The sequence below is a fragment of the Panthera uncia genome, chromosome D4, assembly GCF_023721935.1.
Source record: "Panthera uncia isolate 11264 chromosome D4, Puncia_PCG_1.0, whole genome shotgun sequence".
Lineage (NCBI taxonomy): Eukaryota > Metazoa > Chordata > Mammalia > Carnivora > Felidae > Panthera > Panthera uncia.
The window spans coordinates 2,096,274-2,122,511 of NC_064807.1; the positions used below are offsets into that span (position 1 = coordinate 2,096,274).

Here is a 26,238-nt window from a genome sequence, read left to right on the forward strand (position 1 = left end):
TTTTTTTTTTTTTTTTTTTTTTTTTTTTTTTTTTTTTTTTTGGTGCCTTCTTCAATATATTTCAGAAGCTTTCTATAGTTTTAAGTGTACAGATTTTTCACCTCTTTGGTTAGGTTCATTCCTAGGTATTTTATAGTTTTGGTGCAATTGTAAACGGAATCAGTTCCTTGATATCTCTTTCTGTTGCTTCATTATTGGTGTATAGAAATGCAACCAATTTCTGTACATTGATTTTATATCCTGCAACTTTGCTGAATTCATGGATCACTTCTAGCAGTTTTTTTGGTGGAATATTTTGGGTTTTCCACATAGAGTATCATGTCTTCTTCAAAGAGTGAAAGTTTTGACTCCCTCCTTGACGATTTGCATGCCTATTATTTTTTGTTGTTGTTGTCTGATTGCTGAGGCTAGGATTTCCAACACTATGTTGAATAAGAATGGCGAGAGTGGACAGTGTTGTGACTTTATGCAGAAGCTCTCAGTTTCTCCCCATTGAGGATGACATTAGCGGTAAATCTTTCACATATGGCTTTTATGATCTTGAGGTATGATCCTTCTATCCCTACTGTCTTAAAGGTTTTAATCAAGAAAGGATGGGGTATTTTGTCAAATGCTTTCTCTTCATCTATTTAGAGGATCATGTGGTTCTTATTCTTTCCTTAATTAATGTGATGTATCTCATGGATTGATTTGCAGATATTGCCTTGCATCCCAGGAATAAATTCCACTTGATCATGGTGAATAACCCTTTATTTTTTTATTTTATTTTTTTAATTTTTTTAACGTTTATTTATTTTTGAGACAGAGAGAGACAGAGCATGAACGGGGGAGAGTCAGAGAGAGGGAGACACAGAATCTGAAACAGGCTCCAGGCTCTGAGCTGTCAGCACAGAGCCCGACGCGGGGCTCGAACTCACGGACCGCAAGATCATGACCTGAGCCGAAGTCGGCCACTTAACCGACTGAGCCACGCGGGCGCCCCGACCCTTTAAATGTATTGTTGGATCCAACTGGCTAGTATCTTGTTGAGATTTTTTGCATCCATGTTCATGAGGGAATTGGTCTGTAGTTCTCCTTTTTAGTGGGGTCTTTGGTTTTGGAAATAAGGTAATGCTGGCCTTGTAGAATGAGTTTGGAAGTTCTCCTTCCATTACTGTTTTTTGGAACAGCTTCAAAAGAGTAGGAGTTAACTCTTCTTTAAATGTTTGGGGGCACCTGGGTGGCTCAGTTGGTTAAGCGTCCAACTCTTGATTTTGGCTCAGGTCATGATCTCAAGGTTTGTGAGTTCAAGCCCCACATCAGTGCAGAGCCTGTTTGGGATTCTTTCTCTCCTTCTCTCTGCCCCTACCTCACTCTTTCTCTCTCAACATAAATAAAATAAAACTTAAAAAAAAATAATCGTTTGGTAGAATTCCCCTGGAAAGCCATCTGGCCCTGGACTCATTTTTTTTTGGGAGATTTTTGATTACTAATTTGATTTCTTACATTTTTTAAATGTTTATTTATTTTTGAGACAGAGACACAGCATGAACAGGGGAGGGGCAGAGAGAGAGGGAGACACAGCACCCAAAACAGGCTCCAGGCTCTGAGCTGTCAGCACAGAGCCTGACACGGGGCTCGAACCCACGAACTATGAGATCGTGACCTGAGCCGAAGTCGGATGCTTAACCAACTGAGCCACCCAGGCGCCCCATTAATTCAATTTCTTTGCTGGTTATGGGTCTGTTCAAATTTTCTATTCCTTCCTGTTTCAGTTTTGATAGTTTATATGTTTCTAGGAATTTTCCCATTTCTTCCAGATTGCCCATTTTATTGGCATATAATTGCTCATAATATTCTCTTATTACTGTTTGTATTTCTGCTGTGTTGGTTGTAATGTCTCCTCTTTCATTCTTGATTTTATTTGGGTCTTTTCCTTTTTCTTTGTGATCAAACTGGATAGGGGTTTATCAATTTTGTTAATTCTTTCAAGAACCAAAGAACCAGCTCCTGGTTTCATTAATCTGTTTTTTTTTTTTTTTTTCTGGTTTCAATACCATTGATTTCTACTCTAATCTTTATTATTTCCTGACTTCTGCTGCCTTTGGGCTTTATTTGCTATTCTTTTTCCAGTCCTTTAAGGTGTAAGGTTAGGTTGTATGTCTGAGACCTTTCTTCCTTCTTTAGGAAGGCCTAGATTGCTCTATACTTCCCTCTTATGACTGCCTTTGCTGCATCCCAGAGGTTTTTTATTTCCTCTTTAATTTCTTGGTTAACTCATTCATTCTTTAGTAGGATGTTCTTGAATCTCCAGGTATTCTTGGTTTTCCAAACTTTTTCTTGTGGTTTATTTTGAGTTTCATAATATTATGGTCTGAAAATATGGATGGTATGATCTCGATCTTTCTGTACTTGTTGAGGGCTGATTTGTGTCCCAGTATGTGATCTATTGTGAAGAATGTTCCATGTGTACTTGAGAAGAATGTGCTTTTAGGATGAAATGTTCTATTATCTATTAAGTGCATCCGGTCCAGTGTGCCACTCAAAGCCATTGTTTCCTTATTGATTTTCTGCTTACATGATCTGTCCTTTGTTGTAAGTGGGGTGTTGAAGTCCCCTATTATTATGGTATCACTATCAATTAGTTTCTTTATGTTTGTGATTAATGGATTTATATATTTGGGTGCTTCCACTTGGGGGCATAAATGTTTACAATTATTAGATCTTCGTGGATAGGCCCCTTAATTATGATATAATGCCCTTCTTCATCTCTTGTTACAGTCTTCATTTTAAAATCTAAGTTGTCTGATAGAAGCATGGCTACTCCAGCTTTCTTTTGTCCACCATTAGAATGATAGATGGTTCTCCACCCCCCTACTTTCAACCTGAAGGTTATCTTCAGGTCTAAAATGGGTCTCTTGGAAACAGCATATAGATGGATCTTGTTTTCTTACCCATTCTGTTACCCTGTGTCTTTTGATTGGAGCATTTAGTCCACTGACATTTAGAGTGAGAACTGAAAGATATGAATTTAGTGCCATTATGTTGCCTGTAGAGTTCGAGTTTCTGGTGATGTTCTCTGGTCCTTTCTAGTCTTTGTTGCTTTTGGTCTTTTTAGTTTTGTTTCATCTTTCTCCACTCAGAGAGTCCCTTTTAAAATTTCTTGCAGGGCTGGTTTAGTGGTCATAAACTCCTTTAGTTTTTGTCTGGGAAACTCTTTATTTCTCCTTCTATTATGAATGAATCCAGCCTTGCTGGATAAAGAATTCTTGACTGCATATTTCTCCAATTAAGCACACTGAATATATCCTGCCACTCCTTTTTGGCCTTCTAAGTTTCTGTGTGTAGGTCTGCTGTGAACCTGATCTGTCTTCCCTTATAGGTTAAGGATTTTTTTCCCCTTGCTGCTTTCATAATTCTTTTCTTGTCTGTGTTTTTTGTGAATTTGACTATGATATGCCTTGTTGATGGTCAGTGTTTGTTGAATCTAGTGGAAGTTCTCTGTGCTTCTTGGATTTTGATGTCTGTGTCTTTCACCAGATTAGGAAAGTTTTCTGCTATAATTCTAATATAAACCTTCTATCCTTTTTCTCTCTCCATCTTCTAGGACTCCTATGATTCAGATGTTACTCCTTCTTAATGAGTCACTGAGTTCTCTAATTCTTATATTGTGCTCTTTTGCCTTAGTTTCCCTTTTTTTCTGCTTCATTATTCTCCAGAATTTTGTCTTCTATATTGCTGATTCTCTGCCCTGATTTGTCCATCCTTGCCACCATGGCATCTATTTGAGATTGTATCTCAGTTACAGCATTTTAAATTTTGTCCTGACTAGATTTTACTTCTTTTATCTCTGCAGTAAGGGATTCTATGCTTTTTTCAACCCCACCTAGTATTCTTATTATCGTGATTCTAAATTCTAGTTCAGACATCTTATATTTGTGTTGATTGTCATTTCTTCCTGTTCTATCTTTTTGGGTGAATTCCTTCATTTTGTCATTTTGGAGGAAGAAAAAAAGTTAATAAAATAAATAAAAATTAAAAACTAAAAATTAAAAACAACACAAAAAATCAAATAATGGAAGCTAGATCCTAGGTGTGTTTTAGTCTGGTTGTTGAAAGAAGCTTGATGTAATAGAGAAAAAAGGGAAAGAAAAAAAAGAAAATTAAAAGAAAAGGTAAGAAAAGTTTAAAAATTTAAAAATATACATAATAAAATAGAATAAAATGAAGAAAGTGAAATAGAATTTTAAAATTTAGAAAAAATAAAAAACATAGTAAAAAGAACTTTAAAAAAGAAAAAAAGAAAAGAAAAATAAAATTTTCTCTTTCTGTATCCAAGAAAAAGGAGAAAAAAAAAATTTAAACAAAGACAGGAGCAAAAAGAAACAAAAGAAACAAAAGATGAGCCAGCAAACAGATTGAAACCCAAATGAATCCAGTTTCCCTGGAAATAAAACTATGAAGCACTCCATAGTCTGTACACTAAGCAGGCAGAGTGACTTGTGCTGGTCTTCTAGGGGGATGTGCCTGGAGGGTACAGTTGGGCGGGGGTTTGGTGTAATGGCTCCATTCTCCATTAGATGTCACTGCTTAGCTTACTGAGGTGGATCAGTGTGATGTACATGTGTATGTGTGTGTGTGCGCGTGTGAGTGGGGTGGGGTGGAAATGGCTTCACCTAGCTTCCTAGCCTCTGGCACAAGAACTTTGTGCTCTCACCGACTGGTAATCAAGCCCCCTGCTTTGTCTCAGGCTTCTGTCCACTCCCCACTTCTATCCTGTCTGTGTTCAAGCTGTCAGCCTGCCAGGTGCACCTCCCTTCCAAGTTTTAGCTCAGATGGGGCTGTATCTCCAAACCCCTCACTTCAGAGAACCCTAAGGCTTGGATGCCCCCTGACACTCTGGGGGAGGGTCTCGCTGAGCAATGGCCGGGTGCCAGCTTGCCCCAGAAAATGTTCAGCAATCACACTGCAACAAGAGGTTGAGAGATTGTGACAGATCACAACACACAGCCAGCATCAGGTTTCACCACACTGTGGCACCTTTGTCCCAATACCAGCAAACATGGCTGCTCTCCAGGGTCGGCTGGGACTTTTGCCTGTGGGGAGGTTGTATGGCCTCTACCAAATGCACTCCAAGCAGGGGAACCGCTTCTTGTGTGGCCCACAGACCCCTTGGACCTCACTGCCTGCTCCTGGAGATTCATTCCTCACCAGAGCACTGCCAGATATTGAGCCCCAGAATTTCCAACTCTATGCTCCACTGTTTATAGAATTCTAATGGTAGTGAAACCCTCTTCTTTCTTCCCATGAATGTCTTTGGGGAACAGATTTATTGTTCAATCCTTTGTAAGAGTTTCCACTCTTTCTCTTTCTCGCCAGCTACTTTCAGGGGAGTGCTTTTCCTGCACGATCCTGGTGTGCTGCACTCTCCCCCTTTCCCTTTCTCTGCCCTCTCTTTGCAAAAACAGCTCCTTACCCTCCACGGATTTTTCTCTCCCAGTTCACCTCTCCACCTCACATACCTGCCAAGTTCTGTGGCTCAAGTTATGCAGATTGTTGTGTTAATCCTCAGATAAAATTTCCTAGGTGTGCAAAATGGTTTGGTGTTGATCTGGCTGCATTTCAGGGATGAGACAAGCTGAGAACGTCTATGCTGCTCCGCCATCTTGGAAAAAAGACTTCACCTACTGTTTTAAAAGGACATCTTTCCACAGGCATTTACACATGGAACCCTCTCCGGACTTTGTATTCTGTTCAACTTACATAAAGATACCTGTTCTACTGGCCAAGAAAACACAAAAGCTTCACAATGTGCAGAAAATGGCAGGCAACATTCAAACAAAGTCATTAGAAGGAAGAGAAAGTAAGTGAGAAGCAAAACTTTTTAGCTGATTCCCCAAAGAACAACCAGGAACCAAGATACCGGTAGCCACACCCCAACATGAATCAAGTTATCATAAAATAAGCATGTGCAGACATGAAAGAACACTCTGAATCAGAAATTTTACACTCAGACCGAAATGGACAAAAAGCCAAGATGTGAAATAAGAGTTAAATTAATTCAGGAAAGATTATGAAGAAAAAATTATCTTAAGAATAGCAATATGCCTAAGGGAGAATACATTCTACTGGACCCATAAGGACACTAAAGGGAAGAAGGAAAATGGGCAAGAGAACAAAGACGGAATAAAGAGTTAAGATGCATCCAAGAGTAGGTGTCCAAGAAGACAGGCAAAGACGACCTAGTAAAAAGACAAGTGAAGCTCCTGCAGGAAAAGCAAACAATTAACAGACGAATACTTAAAACTCATGTACAATGAAACTTTCTGCAAATAAAACCTGAATCCATATACTGAAAGAGTACATATGTTCCTGGAAAATTCAACTCCAGACAGTCACCATAGACATCTCACAACAAAACTACTACCCTTTAAATATTTCAAAAATCGTATGGGTCTTTGATTTAAAAGTCCCAAGTGTCTAACAAGGAAAAGTCAAGGTCGGAGTAGACTTTTCAAAAGACACATACACAGTGAAATAATATTTTCACAAAATTCAAGACAAGTTGAGCCAGGGATTTAAGGCCCATCCAGGCCATCCTCCAAGCCTCCAGGCTACAGAAAAGCAGTGTCAGGCCCACTGGAATCTGCACAAGGATGCATCCACGAGACTTCCTTGGGGATCTACTAGAGAATGGGTCCCACCAGATCACAAGATGCAGGGAAAATGTCACAGAACTGGTGTGGCTACTACGTATAGTACACTATGGGTCAAAGAATTAAAAAAAGAAAAAAAAAAAAAGGAGACAAGGAAAAGGTGTGTAAATGTTGCATGTTCTCAAAAAGGTGGGAATAATGGATCTTCAAAAGTGGGAAGACAAGGGCGAAGTATCAAAGTAGAATAAGTTCACCGACTGCCATGGGAGGTAAGTGGTATCATTTAAAGCCAACAAAATAGTACATAGGCTTGAATAGAGAAAATGGAGACAGAAAGTATTAAAACAAAGGTAACCACCCCCACAAAAATACAAACCTTTCTAAACAACATAAGATATCACCACTACCCAAAAACATGTAAAAATGGGAAAACATATTCAGAGAAAGGAGCTCAGTGATAGGCCACATCACACCCTAAATGTGACATAAAACAAAAGTTGAGATCAGGCACGTAAGTTACACTGTTCAATATAAATGGCTTAACTCACTTTGTTAGAATAAAAAGATGATCAGATTGATGAACAAAAGAAAACATGGCTGAATATTCAAGAGGCTCAATCAAAACAGAAAGTTTAACCATGATGGAAGGGTAATGGTGTGCCAGGCACACACAAATCCTTGGAAAGCAGGTGAAGTGGGCCTGATACCAGAAAAGGGAGGACTCAGGCCCAAAGTAGGAAATGCAACAATAGACACTTCCCCACACTGTGAAAATAAACAAAAGGAAACCTCATTTAGAATGGAGTCCACCCGGGTAGCTCAGTTGGTTGAGTGTCAACTCTTGGCTTCAGTTCGGGTCATGATCTTACAGTTTGTGAGTTCGAGCCCTGCACTGGGCTCTGTGCTGACAACACGGAGCCTGCTTGGGGTTCTCTCCCCTCCCTCTAGCTCTCTGCCCCTCCCTGACTCGTGCTCCCTCTCTCTCAAAAAAAATAAACTTAAAAAAAAAAATAATAAAATAAGATGGGAGTCAGGAGGTGGGCACTGGGAGTGCCCATGCCAAACACTGGTTGTTACTTGTAGACCCAACAAGAAGAGAAGGAGCTCACAGGTGGATGCTACTGTACTACCCCAGCAGGAGGGAGGAAGGTTCCTTCCTCACCAGTACAGCCTAGCCAATGAGAGGCAGTCACAGCTCAGCCAATGAGAAGCCACTCAACTTCCGGCTCCCAGTTTACTCCAACAGACTTTTAGTTTACAACAGCTCCTCCCTATACCCCCTTTCCTCTATAAAAGAGCCTCTCTCTCCTTTATTTTCTGGACTCAGCTATAGTTTTGCCATGACCAGCTTGTCTTGAATTGCAATTCCCTGCTATTCCCAAATAAACCCATTTTTGCTAATAAAACAACTGGAAGTTTTATTTTCAAAGTTAACAATATTAAAGGCTGTAATTCACAACAAAGAAATAAAACCTATTACACCTATTAAAGAAACACCCCCAATCACCTTTATGAAGCAGATACAAGGAGAAACAGAGTGAAACACAATAATACTTAAATATTTATGGGGCGCCTGGGTGGCTCAGTCGGTTAAGCATCCGACTTCGGCTCAGGTCATGATCTCGTGGTTCGTGAGTTCGAGCCCCGCATCGGGCTCTGTGCTGACAGCTCGGAGCCTGGAGCCTGCTTCAGATTCTGTGTCTCCCTCTCTCTCTGGCCCTTCCCCTCTCAAGCTCTGTCTCTGTCTCTCTCTCTCTCTCTCTCTCTCTCAAAAATAAATAAACATTAAAAAATAATAAATAAATATTTATGAATATATTGTGACTTTTTGAGAGGGGGGAGGAAAAGAAAGAGAGAGAGAGAGAGGAAGGGAGAGAGAAAGAAAGAAAATCCCATGCAGGCTCCATGCCCAGCACAAAGCCCCACATGGGGCTTGATCCCACAACTGTGAGATAATGACCTGAACTGAAATCAAGAGTCAGTTGTTTAACTGACTGAGCCACCCAGGTGGCCCAGAATTAAATATATTATTATATAAAAATAAATAGTAACAATGCTCGCAGTCTAAGGCAGGCCAAGTAGAAAACAGTAAATAAATATAAGACCTAACAATATAATTAATGACAGAATTTGGATCTTTGCATCATAATAATGGAGAATACCCCTTCCCTGCAAGCACACACAAACTTTCACAGAACTTGAATATATCATCACAAAGAAATCTCAGTAAATTCTATATGGTAAAGTAATACAACAGTCCCTGATCACAATGATCACAATGAAATGAAATGAAACTAGAAATTAATGGAAATATTAAATAAAATAGACAAGGTGCCAGCTAAAATAAGCACAAAAAATGGGAAAAAGCACATATATACAGAAAGAAATGACAAGGGGAAACAAATGTTCAAACAGAGGAAATTTAAGGAATCTCTAAAGAGCATTCTAGACAACTGTATGCATAAAAAAGTTGAAAGCCTAGATACAGTGGGTAGTTTAATACAATATATTAAAATTTGATCCTAGCAGAGAAAGAAAAGCTTGAACAGACCAATTTCCACAGAAGACACTGAGAAAACTGTTTTAAAACTTCCCCACAAAAAAAAAGCACCCAGCACCAAATAATGTCAAAAATAAATTCTACCAAACTGAAAAAACCATATAATCCCAATGTAACTTAAATTGTTCCAGGGCATTAAAAAAGAATAAAAACGTGCAGGTTCCTCAAATGAAGTATAGCATTTATATGTAAACCTGACAAAGGAAGCTACAAAAAACTAAAGACCTACTTCACACAGATCCAAAATCCAACTAAAATACTAGCATTTAAAAAGCACTTTAAAAAGAAATATATGGGGTGTGTGGGTGGCTCAATCGGTTAAGTCTCCAACTTTGGGTTGGGTCATGATCTCGCAGTTAGTGAGCTCGAGCCCAGCGATGGGCTCTGTGCTGGCAGCTCAGAGCCTGGAGCCTGCTTTAGATTCTGTGTCTCCCTCTCTCTTTGTCCCTCCCCCACTCGTGCTCTCTCTCTCTCAAAAAAAAAAAAAAAAATATATATATATATGTATATATTAAAAAAAGGAAATATGTGATTTAATACTTTAAAATCTAAAAACATCACCATAATAAACCTAAGAAGAAAAGTCCTGTAATTATATCTGCATACTGAAAAAGCCTTTCACAAAATTCTACACCTTATCATGATTTTTAAAAACTAATAGTGAAGTTGGTGGGAATGCAAACTGGTGCAGCAGCTCTGGAAAACAGTGTGGAGGTTCCTCAAAAAATTAAAAATAGAATTACCCCACAACCCAGCAATAGCACTACTAGGAACTTATCTAAAGGATACAAGAGTGCTGCTTCATAGAGATACACGTACCCCAATGTTTATAGCAGCACTATCAGCAATAGCTAAATATGGAAAGAGGCCAAATTCATCAACTGATGAAAGGATAAAGAAGATGTGGTTTATATATAATGGGATACTACTTGGCAATGAGAAAGAATGAAATCTTGCCATTAGCAACAACAGGGATGGAATTGGAGGGTATTATGCTAAGTGAAATTAGTCAGAAAAAGACAGATATTATGTTTTCATTCATATGTGGAATTAGAGAAACTTAACAGAAGACCACAGGGGAAGGGAAGGAAAAATAAGTTACAGAGAGGGAGGCAAACCATAAGAGACCCTTAAATACAGAGAACAAACTGAGGGTTGATGGGGGTGGGGGAAATGGGTGATGGGCATTGAGGCGGTCACTTGTTGGGAGGAGCACTGGGTGTTGCATGTAAGTGATGAATCACGGGAATCTATTCCCAAAGCCAAGACTACACTGTATATACCGTATGTTAGCTAACTTGACAATGAATTATTTTTAAAAATACGCTTTTATATAGTTTTAAAAAATCTTAAAAAAACTAACTCTGAAAGACTGTTTTATTTGATACTTGCTGCCTGGTAATGAATTTGTAATGGTTATTTCTATTATCTAAAAGGTGTAAATATCTAGAGAGTTTTCAAACCAGAAACTGTCGCTTCTCTCTTCCACTCACATGCACATCTAATAATACTCATGGACTCTTTTTGAGAAAAAACAAAACAAAACTAATAGTCAAATAGTCATTGATGGCTTTTTCATTAACATCATTCCTGAAGCCAGCATCCCCCTCCCCCAGAGCGAAGCTCTCCAGGTCGGCCCACTATGCTCAGCTACATGGAGAAATGGCCACCAGTGCCAGCACTAATTAACATTTCCTAGAAGTATTAGCCAGAGCAGTCAGAGAAAAGAAAGCTGGATGCCGAAGGCTTGGAAAAAATAAGTATCTCTACTTTTGGATGATAAAGTATTTACCTAAAAAAAAATGAAGAGAATCCACTCATGCTCTGTCACACTCTGCCTCTCAAGAATGAATAAATGTTAAAAAAAAAAATTGGAAAAAAAAAAGGGGGTGCCTGGGTGTCTCAGTCAGTTGAGTGTCCGACTTCAGATCAGGTCATGGTCTCGCAGCTCCTGAGTTCAAGCCCCACGTCGGGCTCTGTGCTGACATCTTGGAGCCTGGAGCCTGCTTCAGATTCTGTGTCTCCCTCTCTCTCTGCCCCTTCCCCACTCATGCTCTGTCTCTCTCTGTCTCTCATGAATGAATAAACGTTATAAATTAAGAGAATCAATTATAAAATAAATGCAAGTAGGAGAATTCAATAAGATGACAGAATATAAAACTAACAACATGGGAATGTGAGCTGGTGCAGCCACTCTGTAAAACAGTATGGAGGTTCCTCAAAAAACTAAAAATAGAACTACCCTACGACCCAGCAATTGCACTACTAGGCATTTATCCACGGGATACAGGTGTGCTGTTTCGAAGGGACACTTGCACCCCCATGTTTATAGCAGCACTATCAACAATAGCCAAAGTATGGAAAGAGCCCAAATGTTCATCGATGGATGAATGGATAAAGAAGATGTGGCATGTATATACAATGGAGTATTACTCGGCAATCAAAAAGAATGAAATCTTGCCATTTGCAACTACGTGGATGGAACTAGAGGGTATTATGCTAAGTGAAATTAGTCAGAGGAAGACAAAAATCATATGACTTCACTCATATGAGGACTTTAAGGGACAAAAACATGAACATAAGGGAAGGGAAACAAAAATAATATAAAAACAGGGAGGGGGACAAAACAGAAGAGACTCATAAATATGGAGAACAAACTGAGGGTTACTGGAGGGGTTGTGGGAGGGGGGATGGGCTAAATGGGTAAGGGACACTAAGGAATCTACTCCTGAAATCATTGTTGCACATATGCTAACTAATTTGGATGTAAATTTTAAAAAATACAAAAATAAAATTAAAAAAAAAAAATCAAAAAAAAAAAAAAAGAACAACAGCAGCCTTCATTTAAACAAACACCATCTGGTTAGAAAACAATAGGACAGGGGCGCCTGGGTGGCTCAGTCGGTTAAGCGGCCGACTTCGGCTCAGGTCATGATCTTGCAGTCCGTGAGTTCGAGCCCCGCGTCGGGCTCTGTGCTGACAGCTCAGGGCCTGGAGCCTGTTTCGGATTCTGTGTCTCCCTCTCTCTGACCCTCCCCCGTTCATGCTCTGTCTCTCTCTGTCTCAAAAATAAATAAACGTTAAAAAAAAAAAAAAAAAAAGAAAACAATAGGACAGAAAATACTCTCACATATCAGTGGAACAAAAAAATAAATAAAATACTTTGGAATAAAGTTAACAACAAGAAATGTGCTAAACTAATCTGAGGAAAAAAATATAAATCACTTCTGAAGAACAAAAAAGCAAACCTGAATTAATGGAAATACATCATTTATTCTTGGACAGACTTTGCATCATAAAGATGTCCATTTTCTCCATGTTGGTATTTAAACTGAACTTGGTATCAATGAAAACATCATTTTCTTTCTAGGAGATAGAAAGTTCATATGAAAAATAAACATGAAAGTAGCTAAGGAAACCTTGAAAAAATAAAAGGGGAGGCAGACTTACTAGATATCACAACCATAATCCAGTTCTGCAACATCTCCATCATCTAAAAAGTTGTGTCCTTTATCAGTCCCTTCCATACCTAAGGACCACCAGTCTGCTGACAGTACAGATTATTCTCTTGGGACTGGACTTTCCAGAAATAGAATCCTACAGTATATCCATACTCTGTTGTAGCTGGTTTCTTTCGCTTGCCATGTTTCTGAGTTTCATCCACGTTGCTGCACAGATCCACAACCTTGTTCTTTTTCCATGCTGAGTAATATTCCACTGTACACATATACCATTTTTATAAATCCATTCACCTGTTGATAAGCACTTGGGGTGCATCCAATTTGGCTATTATTACTAAAACTCCTACAAATATTTGTGTACAAGTCTTTTTGTGTAAAGATGTTTGTATCTCGTGGGTAAATACCTAAAAGAGAAAACTGCTGAAAAATATGGTAAGCATTTTTTAATACTAAAATAATTGTCAAACAATTCTCCAAAGTGCTGTGCTGCATCTTTGTAAACACGTGTTTAATTTCAGCTCTTTAGGACAATATGGTGCTGGATCTCACCATGGTTCTAAGTGGCATCTCACTGATGACTGATGGAGCTTCTCTCTCCATGTGCTAATGGCTACCTGTTTATATTCTTTTGTGAAGTGTTCAAATCTTCTGCCTAGTTTAAAAGTGGGGCTGTCTCCTACCTACTGAGTGATAACAGCTCTTTATATATTCTAGACAAAGTCCTGAGACAGTTTGCATTATTATAAATTTTTTCTCCTAAGTTTTGCCTTTTCTTTTGCTGAACAATGCTTTCAAAGAGCAAAGTTTCTCAACTTGATGAAGTGCAATTTATTTTTTTTTTATACAGTTAGTGCTTTTTGTGTCCTAAGAAATCTTTACCTAGGAAAATTTTCTCGTCCACCAAAAAAAAACCTATTAAAATTAAAAAACAAGCTTAGTAAGGCTGCTAGATACAAAATACACAAAATTCAAATGTATTCCCATGTATGTTTATATAGAAATAATTTTTATGTGTGCTATAGTATGTAAAGCAATTTATAAATGCATAGTTTTGCATTTATACTATGCATTTATAAATTATTTACACATTTCCATATATTTCTATATATGCTATATTCTAGCAAGGACAAATTGGAAAATTATTTTTTTAAACAATAACATTTAAGATAGTATAAAATACAAATAAATAATTTTAATAAAATATATGCAAGCCCTCTTCACTTAAAACTACAAAACTTTGTTGAGAGACATAAGTAAAGTCCCCTCTAAATGGATATGTTTTGGGGCGCCTGGGTGCCCCAGTCGGATAAGTGTCTAACTTCAACTTGGGTCATGATCTCACAGCTCGTAGGTTCAAGCCCCGTGTCGGGCCTGTGCTGACAGCTTGGAGCCTGGAGCCTGCTTCGGATTCTGTGTCTCCCTCTCTCTCTGCCCCTCCCTCACTTGTGCTCTGTCTCTCTCTTGCTCTCTCTCTCTCAAAAATAAACATTAAAAAAAACTTTATAATAGAGACATATATGCCTTATTATGACTTAGATTACATATTTAGATGTCAGCTGTCCCCAAATTAATCTACAGATTCAATGTCATCAAAATCTCAGTAAGCAGTTTAATAGAAATTGACAAGCTGACTTGAAAATTTTTAGAAATCTAATTTTGAAATAAGAAAATGCTAGAGGGGGCACCTGGGTGGCTCAGTCAGTTGGGCATCAGACTTCAGCTCAGGCCATGATCTCGTGGCTCATGAGTTCAAACCCCGTGTCAGGCTCTGTGATAACAGTTCAGAACCTGGAGCCTGCTTTGGATACTGTGTCCCCCTCTCTCTCTGCCCCTCCCCTGCTCACACTCTGTCCCTCTCATTCTCCGAAAAATAAACATTAAAAAAGAAAGAAAGAAAGAAGCTGCTAGAGATCATGACTTACTTTAACGAGAGCCTGTGTCTTAAAGACAGACACACAGAGCAGTGGAAATGGATTCACACATGATGTTGGTATACTGACAAACAAAAGTGCTGATGTATTCAGTGAAGAAAGGATGGCCTTTCCTACATGTTCCGGATATCCATTTGTAAATAAAAAAGAACCTCAATGCTGACCTTGCACACACACATAATTTAACTTTAAACGATCTACATGTTGCACTTCCAAGTAATGCATGGGTAAGAGAAGTCACACAAAGCTGAGTCTAGGTGCCAGGGTTTCACCTGGGGGCCCACTAGGGTTGTTGGCAGCTCAGTCCCTTGTGGCTGCAGGCAGAACTGAAGTCTCCCTGGTGGTGAGGGGTGGGGCGTTCCTGGTTCCCAGGCCCCCCCCCCACATGGCAGCCAATGACCGGTTCACGTGAGTTGCCCCCCAGGGCTCCAGCCTCTGACTTCTTCTGTGTCCAGCCAGAGAAAACTCTCTGCCTTCAAAGCACTCATGGGATTTCAGTGGGCCCACCCAGATCATTTTCCTTTAGCTGTGTAACAAACTTCTCATAATGCCTGTAGATTTGACCAGTCTCCTTGAAATCCCACAAATGTTGTTCTATATATGTTCAGGCCAATTTTGAGGTGCATCCAAAATTAGCTTTGCTGTATCTTCCTAGGAGGCTGATCTAATTATTATTGCAAAGTGTCCCTGAATATCTAGCAATGACTTTCATCTTGAAGTCTTCTGGCCTAACATTAATAGCTTATCAGCCTGCTTTTGGTTAGCATCTCCAGTGCGTGTCCTCTTCTCATCCTTTTCATTCCAAACGTCCTTAAGTGCTGTTTTTTGTTTTTTGGGTTTTTTAAAAGATTTTATTTTTAATAAATCTCCACACCCAATATGGGGCTTGAACCTACAACCCTGGTGTCAAGAGTCGCACGCTCTACCAAATGAGCCAGCCAGAGGCCCCAAAGTGTTCCATTTTAGAGTCTTATATTAACTTCTTAGGGCTGCAATAACAAATCAGGTGGCTTAAAAATACATATATATATTTTTAATTCTCTCATGGTTTTAGAGGCTAGAAGCCCAAAATCAAGGTGCCGGCAGGGGCCTTTCCTTCTAAAGACTCTAGGGCTTTCCTTGACTTGTCTGCCTCAGTGTGCACAGGGCTTTCTCTGTGTGTCTGTGTCTTCTCCTCCCTTTATGACAGCCCAACCTAAATCCAGGATGACTTTACCTGAGATCCTTAACCAGACACCATTTCCAAATAAGGTCACATTCTAAGGCTCTGTGTAGACATGAATTTGGGGGGTGGTGAGTGGGGATACCCTTTACCATCCTCTCCAGGTACATGTACAGAATTAGCAATCTCCAAATCTGAGCCAAATCTCAGTAGGGAATTGACCCTGCCCCATCCTCCTACAGGGCAACCCAAAACACACGAGTGCTTGTGGCCAAAGCCTGCTGTCCACACAACAACCCATCCGGCGAATGCTGCCGGCCACATCTGGGCCCTGTGGTGTGGCTGGTACTCAGAGGGCCTGAGCCCCCGACTTCCCAGGGAGGCGTTATGTCTTGGGGATGTGGGGGCAGCACCTTGCAGGCTCAGCACAGCCACAGAAGCCTCCCTGTTGACCTAAAAATGGCCTGCCTGGGTCATGTTGGGCTTTCCCTCTGCACAAGGAAGGAGCTTCCTGTTGTCCTCAGACCCTTGTCACATGCAAGGACCCTGGAGAAGGCCACCCTCTAGATAAACAGGAAAGAGCGATCCCGCAGCGTACAGGCCGCACTGCTGCCATCGCACGTGAAGGGCCCACCACCGCAGCCCACCTGCTAACGGGAACATCCCTGATAAATGTGGACCTAACTTCGGGCGGTCACCTTAGCCCGGGAAGCCCCAAGTAAGGACCAGCCACAGATGCACATTTACGCTCTCAGGCCATTGCCAGCGCTGCAGCCATGTGGCCAGAAACAAAGCGTCTTGTCCAAAATTCTCCCTCTTGGTGAAGACCTCAGGAACCCTGGACTCCCCGTCCCCCCCAAGACATAAATGGCCATCACACATGTCTCCGCACACAGCACACACCGCCTCCCCTCTGGAGACCCAGACATACCAACAGCGACCAAGGTACTCACTTCACTTCTCAAATACACAACACTTGAGCACCCGAACGAACCTTATGAACCTCATGGGGCACCGCACAAATGGCTGGCTTACACAAGTCCTGGTTCAAGGAGATAAAATCTGCACATTTCAGCCATCGGCCCGAAGACAGAATTACAGTAAAGTCATCAGAAGGGAAGCATATTAGAGTCCGACTCCATCTTTGATGTTTGGTTGCTGACAGCTTTCAGGCCTGCTGGTCCCCCGGCTCTGTTCCCAATCAGGCTGAGCAGATAAAGAGCACCTGCGGAGAATTCGACCCACAGAAACCCGGCCCCTGCGCACTAGCCCTCCCACCACCTACTCCACCCACAGGAAGAGTAAGCCAGTCACTTGCTGGCCTCCAGCCATTCAGACCAGCCTCCTGGGAGCCACTGTCCCCAAAAGCAGATTGTTATATGGCAGATTACCTCTTCATATCCTCTTGGGGCTCATGTGGCTTCATCAGGCTTGATAAGCCAAATTTGGTGCCAGAGTTGATCCTACCCCTTTTCCTCTCACGATTTAAAGGTTACACGCTCCTCCATTTCTCTCTGGGAGTCAGGGGACAGGCTGCTACATGCAGCCTTGCCTTATAGACGTCCCTGCCCATCAGTACATGACTCAGCCCGCCCAATTCAAGGATCTTGGGCTGTTTAGTGCTTCCTAAACTTCTCCTAATGTAAATGCTGACATCACAAATATTTTTTCTGCACCTAAGTTTAAAATCCACAAGACATGGTTACTGCTGTTCTACAGTCGGTACCCTCAGATCTCCTTGGCTCCACCAGTGCTGTTCATCAACGTCTCCCGACACCCTGGGATACCAGCTTTGCTCATCTTCCTTCTGCTTCAAGTCCCACGCCTGTCCTTCTCACTGGTGGTGTGGCTGGTGCTAATTCTCCATTTTATCTGACATGCCTTTATTCCCCTTCATTCCTAAAGGGCACTTTCTCTTCTAGAATTCCTGGCCGGCAATTATTTCTTCCAAGATACCATTCTACTGTCTCTGAGGTCCCATAGTTGCTGTTAACAAGTCAGATGCTGAAGGCAGTCTACGTCCCCAGGCTGCTTTCCTGGTCCTTGGATAATCTTCACTCTGACGGGCCCGTGTGCTTCCTTGGTCCTTGGATAATCTCAGTTCACTCTGACAGGCCCGTGTGCAGATCTATTTTGGTTTATCCCCTTTGGGGTTCACAGGCCTTCTCGATTCCAGAGATTAATGTCCTTAGTCTACTTTAGGAAAACGTCTGCTGTCACCTCTTCAAATGTTGCCTTTGACCCATGCACTCCCTCACCTGCTCCTGCTACCAAATACCAGAATTTGTCATGGGTCTTCCTCTATGGCCTTGCTACTCAAAGTGTCGTCTGCGGACAGGCAGTACCAATACTACCAAGAAGCTTGTTAAAAAGTCAGAATTTAGTCACCCCCAGGGACTCATCGAATCAGAATCTGCATTTAAACAACATCTTGGTGGTTCACAACCCACCAAAGCCTGAGGAGCACTGTCTACATCTCCTCCCCTCTCTTCCCATTCACCTCACTCGACATCCCCATGTCACTCCAGGTAACCTCTCTTATGAACTTTTCACTGATGCAGAAAACACATAGACAGAAAAGTGCACAAAACACAAATATAGCGCTCCATACGTTGTTACAAAGCAAATATTCACGTCGCCATGCAAGTAAGAAACAGGATGTTGCCAGAGGCCCACAAGCTCCCCTATGCCCCCCATCTTGGAGTGATTCCACTGTCCACCCTGCTATGACCCCCAGCCCCCGAGCTAACCTTTGTGCCCCATTTCTCTGTGCTGGAATTTCTACTTGGCTCTTTTCTAAATCTGTTGCGTCGTTTTTCATAGTTCTGAGCTCTCTGTTCAAAGTCACCTCCCTGGACACAGAGGCCACAGCTGTCTCAGTGTGCAGCAACTGCAGCGTCTGAAACCCTGTGGCTCTCCCGACGTCACCCGCGGTTCACCCAGCCACTGTGGCTGGTACTAGTTCCTCTCTCGTGGTCCCCTTAGCTCTAAGTGTGTGCTGAATGCTACGCTTGCAAACGGAAATAACATGAGGTCTCGGTGGTGTTATCCTGGTCCAGGAAGGATTTTCGCAAACTCCTCCCAGGTGGCCAGGGTGCCAGGCTGCAGCCAGGGCGGGCAACTGCCAACCTTCACACCCTCCTCTTGGGCCGTACCACTTGACAACCCCCAAGTAAAAGGGGAGGCACGGGGCCTGACCCTCAGTGGCCCCGCACCCCAACTCGTCCCCTCAGCTCTCAAAGGCCTGTGGCCTCTCGGCTGCCTGGGGAAAGCGTCTCCAGGGCAAAGCAGCCGCAGCGTTGGGCTCAGCACTTGGTCTCCGCCGCATCTCCTGAACCTCGGTCCAGACCCTTTTGCTGCACCTAGCTCTCTGCTCTCCACTACTGTGTGCGCTCTAACTTCTCCAACTGCCCTTCGCGGACAAGTAACTGGGCATCACACCGTCTACCACTCCCAGGGACAGCCCACGGCCTCCTCATTTGCGTGACAGATTCTCAAACGCATCTGGGGATACCAATCACACTTATTCTAAAGTCTTCAACAACTGCAGAGTGGTTTATGAGAAATCTGTTTCACTAGACATTACTTGTTTTGTTTGCTGAGCTTAGTCCCTTTCCATTTGATTCCGTGCGCACGTAAAGCTGCTCCAGGATACCCGCTCCTCCTGATATTTGGGACACCAGCCTGCCCGTCCTTTCCAGGGCCTCCTCCCCACAGGTGGGGACACTGCCTCCAGCCAAGAGCCACTTTGTCCACCTGCCACCGTAAACCCACTTTCCTGGTTTCTTCTTCTTGCCAAACCCTCCTGATGCCTGAGTCACTTCTAAATGGACATCCTGGTAACAGTAGCCTTTGGTGTCCTGGGCAAACACTCATGTTTTGTCAAACGTGCCTCAGCTTCTCCTGAGTGGGACCATAGCTGGGACTTGAAACAAGGGAAGGAAGGGTAAGAATGCAGAAGAGAGAAGGAACTGCCGAAGAAGAAAGAATACAAACAAGGTCAGGAGGCAGAAAGCAAGGGCACAGGCAGCCCACGGCCCGGTCTCGCTGACACCTGGGGACTGGCAGAGGGGGGCCAGGGAGACCGGCTGTGCAGACAGCAGAATCATTGCCTGGTCTGCCACAGCGAGCGCCCAGCTCCAGCGCCCCCCATCACAGTGTCCACGACCCTGGGGGACGGCTAGGACATGCAGAGGCTCCCGAGAGCCAGTCACTCACCAGCAGGAAAGGGCCCTCTGGATGGTCGCAGGCCTGCAATGCAGACGAGAATGTAGGCAGGCGGAAGGAGGCCTGCTCCCATCCATTCTCCGCTCCCCAAACCTTGATGAGGCCCCGCTCATCCACGGTGATGGCCAGCTGGAGCCGAGGGAAGGTCACCACGTTCACCAGAGCAGCAGGCTGCAGAGGGCTTGACCAGATCTCTGTGCCCTGGGCAACAACAAAAGGAACATAACAACTTACTTGGGGGCTGTTCGTTTCACAAACGTACTGTTTTTGTTCATTCAACAATCATTCCCTAGTGCGTACAGGGGATGCACAGGGGGAAAGAGCAGGGTCCCCACCCTCACGGGATCCACGCAGCAAAGAGCACAACACAGACATTGGAGAGCAGTGGCTAAACTGAGGGTATGTGGAAATTCCCCAGGGCTGAGAGGCACCACCGGGACTGGGGGGCGGGGGGCCAGGCGTGCACACGGTGGTTACCCAGCTCCACTGAGGAAGGCCGGCCAGGGAGTGCAGCCTGGGCCACTATGGCTGCATAGAGAAAACTTCTCACCTGTCCTCAGGCAGCCCCATTTAGATCGGCTAACTCAGGCTCGCAGGTATGAATATTCACAGGGCATGTCTGTGCTGCCCTGCGCAGAACACCCCCTTTCCTATGGCGTGCCCTGGCCGAGGCCCGAGCTGGGTGATTCCACAGCCTCTCCCAGGACTGTACAACCGGAATCGGTGGTAAAGAGTCAGTGCCAGTAGGCCCAGGGTACTTGAAGGGGGGCAGAGAACCATCCACTAACCACTCTTCCAGTGTCCCAGGGCTGTCCCCTGGGCTTCCTTTCCAGTGCCGGGTCATTACGACCTTGTTCTAGCACATGTGCATTGTACCACGATCTGTATCTCTTTCCAACCAGATGTCTGACTCCTCTATGGGTTGCTTTCTCAGCTGATTTCTGTTGCTCAAGCAGCAAGGTGATGACCATCATCAACCAGCAACAGCTCGGCGAGCAGGAGCTGGGCACCAGTGATGGGGGAAGGGCAGGGAGTGTTGAGGAACACAGCGTCAGTGAAGAAGGCACGAGACTCCTGGTTGCAGGAGGTCAGGGGGACAGAGCGCAGGAACGTGCCAGGGACTGCAGGCCACACGCCTGCCACAGGAAGGAAGGGGGCTCTGCTGGTGGCACCAAGACTGATGCCAGAAAAAGACAAACTCAAACCCCATAATTCTCCGGGGGCAGCGGATACAACCGGATGGACAGCCAGATCAGACACCAGTATCACCAGTCAAAAATGTGGTCTCAACAGATTAGGAATATTTATTCACTTCTGGAAAAGCAAAATGTTAGTTCGCCTCTTGGCTTGGTGTGAACAGCTTTTACACAATGATTGTAATACTAAGAATACACATTATTATGTGGGGACGGGAAGGTTATCCTGTGTGGATGTAGGAGGAGGAAAGAGGGGTCGTCTTCTACAAGAGATTTGCTCGTACACAGTACTGAGTTTGTGCAACCAGGCAGAATGTGCACAGACCGCTCTGAAACAGGCCCATGATGGAAACACAGACCACACGCAAGTACAACTTGGCCCACTGCCCATATTTGTATTTTGGTGGAAAAAAAAAAATCAAAGGAATACTTCATGACACATGGAAACACGTGCACCTGTCCATCAGCCACATCACGAGCTCCACCAGAACACAGCATATCTCTCTTTGCTCTCCGCTCCTGCAGGACAGAGCTGAGTGGTTGCAACAGGATCACAGGGCTCTTTCCAGAAAATGTCGGCCGAGCCTGCACCAAAGCACTCTCCCCTTTTTTTTAAATGTTTTTATTCCTTTTTGAGACAGAGAGAGACAGAACATGAGCAGGGGAAGGGCAGACACAGAATCCAAAGCAGGCTCCAGGCTCTGAGCTGTCAGCACAGAGCCTGACGCAGAGCTCGAACTCACAGACTGAGATCATGACCTGAGCCGAAGTCGGATGCTTAACTGACTGAGCCACCCAGGTGCCCCTAAAAAAATTTTTTTTAATGTTTATTTTTGAGAGAGAAAGAGAGATGGCAAATGAACAGGGAAGGGGAAGAGAGAGAGGGAGACACAGAATCTGAAGCAGGTTCCAGGCTGTGAGCTGTTAGCACAGAGCCTGACGCAGAGCTCGAACTCACAGACTGTGAGATCATGACCTGAGCTGAAGTCGGACGCTTAACTGACTGAGCCACCCAGGTGCCCCTAAAAAAAATTTTTTTAATGTATATTTATTTTTGAGAGAGAAAGAGAGACAGAAAATGAACAGGGGAGGGGAAGAGAGAGAGGGAGACACAGAATCCGAAGCAGGCTCCAGGCTGTGAGCTGTTAGCACAGAGCCCGACGCGGGGCTCAAACTCACAAACCACAAGATCATGACCTGAGCCGAAGTCGGATGCTTAACTGACTGAGCCACCCAGGCGCCCGCCCCTTTCAAGTTGAGAACCATGTATCTGGGCAGCGCTGGGCCCTCCCAGCCTCCAGGTCTCCTGCCGGGTCCCCACCCGGAGCCACACACCTCGGCTAGGGGTCTGCAGCTGAGGCGGGTCCTCAGAGAAGGCACAGGGAGGCGGGCAGCCCCCCACACTGGCACACGCAGGGCCCTCCCATGAAATGACCCTAGAAACCAAGCACAAGAAAAAGGAACCCAACAACAACTGAAAACCTGACCACGGAGCAGAGAGAAAGGACACAAATGACTCTGGACCCTTTAAACAAAACAGAACAATAGGGGATAAGAATGGGGACCTGGAAACTAGAGAAGTTTCTGTAAAGTAGGCAGACAACATGTCCTCCGAGGCATGCAGATTGAGAAACCGAGTCTACTAACATAAACACTGGTGAATTGAACCGGGAACCAGTTCAGACAGCACTTGAACAGTGGTCACCTCTGGGAAGAGCTGCTGAGAACAGGCAGGGAGAACTATCTCACTCATGAAATATCTCCTAGTCCTGACTTTCCCAAACCCTCAACTGTTTCACTTTCATGATTCAAAAGCAAAATAAATTGTAACTAACCACAGCCCATCCCCAAAGTCCCCCCACCCAGCACCACTTGCCTCTGTCCCCAGACCCTGCCCCAGCCCCCTGGCCCTCACGATCTGGCGAGAGCCCAGCTAAGGCTTTTGAGGCTCACTCACCACCAGGAGCCTCGGGTGGCCTCTCAAGTGTCCCCATGTGGCCAAATGTGGTGCACACCCACACTTACCAGACTCTAACGTGACATCTGGGCAGAGCAGTGACCCCACGGCTAGCATGGGGGCGCAAAGACGCAGCTCCCAGTGGTCTGCTTCCCTCGCACACTGACAAGGAAGTTTGCTGAGAGTCAGGATGCCCTGTTCACAGGGGCCAGGGGGGTCGGAGGAGCCCCTCTGCTCTTGGTGCACGAGGCTCCCATGAGCAGGGCCGGGCACTTCCAGCAGACCTGACCAACGGGGACATGAGCAGGCTCCCTACCTAATGTAGCAAGGACCTGGAAAATCGTGAGTTGATCTGTAGTTATCCAGGAAAAAGTCCTTTATAGGAGGTTGGGTTCTGTCTACATGCACAGAACCCATGGATTTACAGGGAACCACATGATTCAAGACTCTGAGACACCTTCCCTCTTCGTCTCGGGCTGACGGTCTATAAAATCATGATGATAACAATGCACATATTGCTTGGCTGCTGTGAGAACCACATGAGAAAATAAGACCAGGAAGCTTTTTAACTGTGACAACCAAGCATGAAAACACCGATCGTGTTATCAAGGTCTCAACACTTAATTGGTATACGAGGGTAACTAAAAGTGGCAATTGTCTGGGAAAAACCACCCAGATTGGGCACTGGCTCCAAAGTAGACACCGCAGGTCCGGGACTGGCACTGAGGCAGGTGGCCACCTCTCCGAGGCAGGCAGCACAGAGTCAAAGGCAGATCAGGCTCCATCTGCGATCAGACCTGAGTTCCAAGTGTGACCAGGTCTCCTGCAGCTCAGAGTTCTCGTCTGTACCACGGGGATCCCACCACCTCCAAGCTGGCCAGGAGGCCTGAATAGCTGGCGAAAGGGAAAGACCTCACTGAGACCCAGCGGGTCACACCCTGGCCCCTCCGCAGGCTCACCTCCTGCACATCCCAGGCACGGACGGTGCTGTCCGAGGACACGGTGCACACCATGGACTTCTCTTGCCCATCAAACCGGCACTCCTTGGTTGAGATGTAAGCCAGCTCGTCTATCTCTCCTGGAAGAGAACACAGACTGGCCTTGAATGCATACACAGATGCCTGGGATATGGACACTCAGACTGGGGAAAGACAGGCAGGACACTCATTCCTCTTGCATTCTCAGAAGCACACAGGTGCTCGTTAGGGGTGAGCAGTGGACAGAAAGAACTAGGGCTTCACACCCTGGACTGCCCCACTCCACCACCCACAAAGCCACAAACAAGTGCCTAATATCTCTCTTTCTTTCTACTCTGAAATAAATGTAACGATTCCTTCTTCACAGGATTACCACAGGCACCAAGTGACACATTGCAAATATAGAACACAGCAGGGCACGTACTCATCAAGTGTCACCTTCCTGCTCAATGGCTCAACACCAAGTCCCACGACACTCGACCAGGAGTGAGCAGTGGGAAAGCACACAGGACTACATTCCCCACCATACCTGTGTGCCCGGCAATGGCTTTGCAGATGAAGTCCTTCTCTGGCCGCCCACATTCCATTCGGAACTCCAGCTCGGATCGGCAGAGATAGTACTCTTTCCATGTTTGTGTGCCCAAGGTCATCTGGGAGGTTTTACATGATGACCAGCGTCTCAGACACAGCTGCCTGGAAAACAGACCCATGATCCCAGGCAGGACAGAACACACGTTAGAAGAAGGTACTGTGGTGTCGACAGGTCTAGCTTTGATTCCTGACTTCACCATCTAGTAGCTTAGACAACTCACTCTGCCTACCTATGCCTTAACTGTCCCCAACGTAAAATGGGGAAAACAAGGAAGTGACAATGAGCAAGCGCTCACCACCATCAGGTGTCAGTGGTTCTTGTGTATTAGCCAGTTTTCCTGACACCCCCATGAAGTCTACCTGATCCCCTTGTATACAACAGGGAACTTTAACAATTGACCTAAGGCCAAGGGCATGCAGCTTTGGTCATGCAACTGCCATTCAAGAGTATTTCTTGAAGTCTCCAACTCTTACTGCTGAATTGCCTATTTCTCCTCTCAGTTCTGCCAGCCCTTCGTGTATTTTGTCGCAGTTATTAGGTGTGTATGTTTATAATTTTTTGATCTTCGTGGATAGACATCATGAAATGGCATTCTTTCTCTAGTAATGCCTTTTTGTCTTAAAGTCTATTTTGTCTGATATTAGCATGGCCATTCCAGCTTTCCCTTGGTTACTGTTGCATGGTATATCTGTTTCCATTCTTTTAATTTCAATTTATCTATATCCTTGAATCTGAAGTATGTCTCTTGTAGACAGCATAAAGTTGAATATTGTTTATCCCTTCTAACAACCTCTTTCTATTGGAGTGTACATTAAATACACTTAATGTAATTAATGATAAGGCACAATTAATGTGTTATTTGGCTACTTATTTCTATAAGTTTGATGCATTTTCTCTATTATTGCCTTCTTTTGTGTTAAATATTTTATTTTTTAATTATTTTTATTTTTGTGAAAGAGTGAGAAAACAGGTGCAAGTGAGGGAGGTGGGGAGAGGGAGGGACAGAATCCCAAGCAGGCTCCACACTTAGCCCAGAGCCTGATGCAGGGTTCAATCTCAGGACTGTGAGATCATGACCTGAGCTGACATTGAGAGTCAGATGCTTACCCAACTGAGCCACCCAGGCACTCCTTAAATATTTTCTGATATACTATTTTAATTCCCTTGTCATTTCTTCTATCATGTTTTTTGAGTTCTTAGTGGTTGCCTTGAGGATTAATCTAGTTTTAATTAATATCAATTTAATTTCTTTTTCTTTTTTTTTTCCTGGGCAGGGGAGGGGCAGAGAGGAATCCCAAGCAGGCAGGCTCCATGATGTCAGTGCAGAGCCCAACACTGGGCTTGAACCCACAAGCCATGAGATCATGACCTGAGCTGAAATCAAGAGTCAGACGCTTAACCTACTGAGCCACCCAGGTGCCCCAACAGCAACTTAATTTCAACATTATTCAAAAATTTTGCTCTTTTGTAGAGCCATTTCCTGCTCCTCTCAACTGTGCCGCTACATCTACAAATTACATTTTACATGTTAAATATACAC

The 26,238-nt window shown here is 44.0% G+C and overlaps 1 protein-coding gene across 4 annotated transcripts in view; it reads right to left on the minus strand.

Moving 5' to 3' along the window:
- LOC125928700 (F-box/WD repeat-containing protein 12-like) overlaps positions 1 to 26,238 on the minus strand; it is a 62,260-nt gene that overhangs the window by 26,745 nt on the left and 9,277 nt on the right. For all 4 annotated transcript variants that reach the window (XR_007459758.1, XR_007459749.1, XM_049639450.1 and 1 more), the window contains exons 3-5: positions 24,636 to 24,799; positions 24,089 to 24,207; positions 19,968 to 20,177 (exon numbers count right to left, since the gene is read on the minus strand). Coding sequence is in view for 2 of the 4 variants with exons in the window: in XM_049639450.1 (XP_049495407.1) it covers positions 19,968 to 20,177; positions 24,089 to 24,207; positions 24,636 to 24,799 (493 nt within the window). In the remaining 2 variants the exon portion in view is untranslated. The remainder of the gene's footprint in view (positions 1 to 19,967; positions 20,178 to 24,088; positions 24,208 to 24,635; positions 24,800 to 26,238) is intronic.